The 6,408-nt window shown below is 48.7% G+C and overlaps 1 protein-coding gene across 2 annotated transcripts in view; it reads right to left on the bottom strand.

Moving 5' to 3' along the window:
- NGEF (neuronal guanine nucleotide exchange factor) overlaps positions 1-6,328 on the bottom strand; it is an 87,491-nt gene extending 81,163 nt beyond the window's left edge. Inside the window, exon 1 of one of the 2 annotated variants that reach the window (XM_084780469.1) lies at positions 6,188-6,328. In XM_084780469.1, coding sequence (XP_084636595.1) covers positions 6,188-6,225 — 38 coding nt within the window. In that variant the 5' untranslated portion in view covers positions 6,226-6,328. The remainder of the gene's footprint in view (positions 1-6,187) is intronic. The other variant, XM_084780467.1, reaches the window with a different exon arrangement.
- Positions 6,329-6,408: the final 80 nt, after the last annotated feature.

Here is a 6,408-nt window from a genome sequence, read left to right on the forward strand (position 1 = left end):
GATAGGAAAGAGATTCTGGGCCTGATATAATCACAGCGGCCTTGGATGAGGAAGGCGAAAGAATAGGAGAAAGGCTAGGAGATGCTATACTTCAGGCATTGAAGATGGGTGGGGTGGGGTGGGGTGGAGAAGGCCAGAAGTCAGAGACTCTTGAAGGATCACCTCTGCAGAGGCCTCCATTTGAGACCTAAGAGACCCGCTTTGAGCTTTCGTCTTCCAGAGTGGTGAGGTGACACCTTTGTGTTATTTAAAGCCACTGGTCTGGTCTGTGGCAATGTGTTGCAGCAACAACAGGAGGTTCAGACCCTCATCCTCCTGATGGGACATGACAGCCATGAAGCTCATTACCATGCGTCCCCACCCCACCCCTCAGCCCCCTCCAGCTGCCATTTCCTAGGCCTCCTTTTCTAATTGGACACTCAGGATTTAACTAAGACCAAAAAAAAAAAAAAAAAAAAAAGCCTTCATTTCTCAGAAGACATTCATCACAAGAAGGAAACAATCACTGGCTCCAACGTGCTGACCTCACAAGCGAGAGCTGGGGACATGTGGGACCCTGGCACCACAGGAAGAAGTGGGCTCCTAGCTGACCAAACTCATGTGCTTGAAGCATCTCGGTGGACTCTTCAAAGACAGCCAGTTCTTTTAAAATATTTTTTATATTTACTTACTTTGTTATTTTATATATATGTACATATGTGTACCACATGTGTGCTTAGTGCCCTTGAAGGCCAGAAGAGGAGTTTGATTCCCTGGGATCTGAGTTACAGAGAGTTGGGAGTCACTATGCGGTTGCTGGGAATCAAACCCAGGTCTTCTACAAAAGCAACAAGTGTCTTAAACCGTTGAGCAAACTCCCCACACAGTCATTTCTTTTTATATTTGAAGGATCCTGTGAACACATACCTGTTTAGTGCCCAGTTCACTAACTGTATGAACTGATCAATTCTCTTTCAGATGCTTAAAATTAAGACCTATATTGGAAAAAGTGAGGTTTTGAAGGGTTCTTGTCAAGGGTTTAATAAGTGGCACCTCACTGAACACTCTGGATACCCAAAGATAGGTGGATCTAGGGAATAACTTAGCAACCTGGGACTCCAGTCGGTTTGGGATATACCCTAACATCTCTTCCAGCAATAATACACTTAGCAGCTGAGACTGTTACCTGCAGGAAATGTGCAGACGTTACCACTCTGTGAGCAATGCACCCAGCAACCTGTCAGCAACATAGGACTCCCACTTGCACTGAGATGCACACACACCCCTTTCTCAACAGTGGAGTGGGTTTCTCCTCCCCATAACAACTATCAGACTCAGATCCTATTCAACTGCGCTCCAGTTATGTCTTGGCACAAGGGGAGGGAGTACATTCTGGCTGACACTAGTTTGGGGCACACGCACAGTAAGGTGAACTTTGTCCTGTGGGCAAACTTTTAGGTAGAATCCTCTATTTACCATCTTAGGCCTATGCATATGATTAAAATCAGGTGCATCATGGGAAGGGATGTGCACTGTGAGCAGAGACTTGCATAGCCCAAGCCTGCTAATCAAGACTGTGCAGCACACATCTTAGTAACCAACTTTCACTTTTGAGGCCCATTGTCAGTCTTGACAATGCATCCAACTGTATTCTTTCCTTGCTTTGAATACATTTTCCTTGTTTCTTTTGAAAGTCTTGTGCCACTTTAATTCATTCTTTAAGAATACATCAGAACCTTGGAAGCACCTGGCCCAGATACCAGTGACAATGACAATCCCATATAGTTTTTGTAACTGTAGTTGTTCTGCTTCCCCCATTTTTACAGAAAGAGACATGGACACTCAGAGATGTTAACTGACTTAACCAAGGACACTCAGGCAGCAAGGGGCTGACGTTCAAATCAAGGCTGCTTGGCTGGGGCAAAATGGCTCAGAGCATAATTTTTCTAACTAACAGCCACCCAGAGCTCACAACCTTTCAAAATGGTGGAGAGGAGCCGACAGGAACCTCAGCTGGTAGAATGTTTGCCTGCCGTTGGTGAAGCCCTGAGTTCATGCCCAGTGGTGCATAAAGCAGATGTGGTATGTGATGCAGTCCTGTGATCCCCGCCCTTCAGAGGTGGACGCAAGAGCATCAGAAGTTCAAGGTCAGTCTGTCATATAACAATATATCAATGCAAGTCTGGGATACATGAGACCCTGTCTCAAAAAAAAAAAAAAAAAAAAAAAGGAAAACTCAGAGATAAGCATTGAGTCCCAGGTTTACAGGATGTCGGCTTGAGCTGCCAGAGCTGCTGGTGCCTACCTGGCACCCCAGTATTCACTTCCTGCTCTATCCAGCTGGTTGTGGGGCACCAGCAGGCACAGATCAAGGGGTCAAGCAGCACAAATTGGCATTCTGAGAAGGCCCAGAGCAACAGGGCCTCACCCTGCAGAGTGCCAGTCCTGCTGTTTAACTTAGGAGATGCTGGCCAACCTCCCGTGTGCCTTCATTTTGTCAGTCTCTATGGCATCGCCTCCAACAAACACGCTAGCCAGCTCTGTTTTCCCAAGGACAACCTAGGTGGATCTGATTTTCTGTAAGCCTCAACACAGCATCACTGGACCCTACACTAGAAATTCATTTCTTGAGCTCAACTAGTAGGCTAGCATGGCTCAGTGCAAGAGACATTGCTTTAGACTTATGGCCTGCTCCAAAGAGGCCAGAAGCCCATGGGGGAGCCGCAGGCGACTGTGCTGATAATTCCAGCCACTAGGAAGACTTGTCCCTGGGCCAGACACTCTTTTTAAAATGCAGAAACAAAGGATCTGAGAATCACAGGAAGGGTCAATGCTGGCTCCCTAAAAAGGAGTGCCACAGAAAACCAAGGCTTCCGCCCAATGTCCTAGGAATCCGCTCAGGAATGTTTCCTTTGAAACATGGCTTTATAAATGCGCACACTTCCCTGAGTGGGCTTGCAGCTAGAGGATGTCCAGGATGAAATAAGATCCTGTACTGAGGTTTTTAAAACTGGAAATAATTGAGGGATGTTTGCCCAGCTAGTGGGGCATCTATCGGTTTGGATGTAGGAATGTGACTCAGGGAGGGGATGAGATTTCTTAGTTTATTTATCTGGACAACAGTAAAGAAGGAAGATGTAGTGGGGGGGGGAGAAGGAGGGAGCAGCGGGGGGGGGGGGGGAGATGGGGGAGGGGAAACCTGAGATGAGGCCGGGAGCCTAGGAGCTCACCCGATGCTCACAATCTTTCCCTTTTGAGTCAGGGAAACACACTCGCTAAGTGACCCTCGAGGCTCTCCGTCACGGGAGGCTGAAATGCTGAAGGGGAGGCTTTGAATTATATGTGAGATTGCGTGACACTATGAAACCGACTCTATTTTAGATGAGCTCAGGGGGTCAGGATCCTTACACTCAATGTGACCTTCCTTCCTTACCCTCTCTAGCCCCTGACCCAGAGTTCCAAGGCTTCTCTTGTCCCTTTTCAGGGACTGTCCAAAGGACTTGTTCTGGAGATTCTCCATCAGGGGACACCTTTATTAGATAATGAACCAGCAAATCATTTTTAGGCCCTTTGAGGGTCTAGGTAACGAGTATTTCAGTCTATGGACGACCCCTTGACTGGTGCATGTAGTTCCCACCAAAGGTGAAAGTGACAACGGCAGAGCCAGCCTGCTGTGTGTACACGTGAAGGCTGTATCTCCTGGGAGGCATATTATCCTCATGTACAGAGCCCGCCACCCCTAAGTGTGTGAGCCCCATGGATAAGAACACGCCTCCACCTTCTCCTGCTTCAGCAATCCTATTCACCCAGCATCCTTTGCGCAGGCTTCTGCTTCCCCCAGGAGCTTCCTATTCTATTCATTAAGACCCCCAACCACGCTCATCCCTAGAAACTTGAAGCATTCAACTAGAGGGAGCGTGGGAAGTTACTACCTTATTTTCAAGTGCATACAGCCAACCCATGAGGTATTTTCCCAACAGAAGCTCACTGCGGGGAAATACCTCTCATTAATGTTCAAACTCACTGTGGTGTCCCTGACAGCAGGGCCACCGGGACTGCTGCCACCCTTAGGAAATAGGATAGGCCAGGTGTCTCTCTGAGCATTTTCTCTGCTCTAGAGGTTGAGCTCCTGACCATGGTCTGACCTCTCCCAGAATGGACAAAGTGACCAAAGCCAAGAACGGAGAATTCATCTAAGAGCCTGGGCTACTCTGCGTAGATGCTTCCTCCCTGGACCATAGGTGGGGGTCGCTAAAGAGACACCCCCAGTTGGCTTGTCCCAAACCTCTCTCAGCCTTGTGTGACTTAGTAGCTATGCCTGAAGTGAAGCCACATCTTTTGCTCTGCTCATGCAGGGGTTTTCAGCTGGCCTTTGGGTTGGGGCATGGAACTGTTTCATCTCTTCTACCTGCTTGATGGTCACTGTCTCCTCACCTGTGTCCCACTTCAAAGCCTTTTAAGTCTTCAGTACTTCCTGATAATCCCAATAAGGGAATAAATGAATTGAGGTGGTGCTAGAAACTTCGGAGTACCAGAGCAGTCACACACACACACACACACACACACACACACACACACACACACACACACACGATCTCCAAATCTCACTTCATAGCCCAGGCTAGCCTTGATCGTTTTTTCTCTCAGCTTCCTCAGTGCTTGGATTACATATCCCACTCACCACCTCTCCCTGTTAGAGTAAATTCCTTACTGGGGGTGGGGGGTGGGGGGGAGGGTAAAGGAAAGGACACCTGTGTCAGGAGAAGGAACGTCTGATACAGAGCTGGCTGGCGCACTCCCTTCTTAGGACAAACAATGATTCCTGTGTCTGGCGAAGCGTATCAAAATGAGCGGCTGGATCTGGCCGCTTTGGGACTCTTGGACAGTCACGAGTTTTGCCTGGGTGGATTGTCCACTGGTGTGAGCTTGGCGGGCCGAGACCAGAACCTCCATGGACAAAGTAAAGTTTGAGATCCACTGGCTTTCCTATGAGACCTGACCCTGCCTCTCAACCTGGGGATGATCGCAATGAATATCTATGCTTGGAGGAAAGAGTGGGCTGGGAGTGGGTTGAGGAAGGTGGCCTATTGTGCATTTTCATGGCTCCAGAGGCTGAGACTCCCAGGATGCCCTGGCTTCTACTTCCTAAGGCTAAGTAACACCAAATGTGAGCCAGGATGAAGAAAAGGGCACCTAAGTGGAAAAGAGACAGGAGGAGGGAAAGGACAAGGAAACCTGACAAGGGGCCCAGCCAGAGCCTTAGTGTCTCTCTGCATTAACAACACTACCATTTCTCTCAAGGCAACAAGACTCTAGCCACCAGCTGACTCAGCAGAGCAGCCAAAACTACAGGAATCCCAAGTCCGGCTCCCTATAACTGACGGCTGTGAATATCCCAAACCCTGGTCAAGACTGGGAGTAAGAACCTTCCAGTGTTAGAGCTAAGAAAACTTCCCCAACTGAGCCACTTCACACTTTGGCTTCATGCCCACCAAGCGCACAAATCTGGAAGATTCTCAGGGTTGGGTCTTTTGTCCTGCAATGGTCCCTGAGCAGGAGGGACAATGTCAGTGGGGCAGGAACACAGGGGCTGCTACTCTATAGCTGTGACCTCTCTTCCTTAGAGCACCCTGAGACCCTGGAATCTGAGCCAACAACACACTGAAATCACAGCGCTTCACCGTCTACATGGACATTTATGACCAGGGTGTGCACCCTAGGGAGTGCCCTATTCTTGGAGGGCTCCTTGCTTAATGTATCACGATGCTTCTGCCTCTCTGAGATTCTTCCTCAGTTTTTGGTCCTGCAAGTTCTGAGACCTTTCCTATCCACTGTACTGCCATCCTAGTCCCCACAGCTGGAAGTAAAGGATCTGGGAGGAACCTTCACCCAATTTCACAACTGTTGAGACACAGTGGGGAGGGAGAGTGACAAGTGACAAAGCCAAGATGGGCTGAGATTTCACAGGTATATAGCCGGGACCTCACAGGTGTAGCTAGAATCTTGCAAGCGTAGCCAAGTTCTCCCACTGACAGTCTGGCTGCTTTCTCTTTCCTAGGTCCTTCTGCGCTTAACCAGCAGGTAGTGATCTCTATCTGTACCTTCCTTAATCTCATTTCATTAAAATACACACACACACACACACACACACACACACACACACACACACACACACATATATATATATTTTTTTTTTTTTTTTTCTCACCTGCCAGCCAGAAGTTCCTGGGTGTTGGGTCCCCTCATCAGCTCTTCGATTTCTCCCTTTTCTATCCACCGCCCTGTCCAGGCACCTCAGTGCAGACCCGTGTGTCCCCACCTAAGTGCACAAGCTCCTGTGCTGTCCTGGAGAAGTACAGCCTTGAAAAGTCTCCTGGGAAACATTCCTGACCTTCAGACCTGCCTCAGCCGTTGCTGGCCCCATTCCTG

This window comes from Acomys minous, assembly GCF_964271855.1.
Source record: "Acomys minous genome assembly, chromosome: 4".
Classification (NCBI taxonomy): Eukaryota; Metazoa; Chordata; class Mammalia; order Rodentia; family Muridae; genus Acomys; species Acomys minous.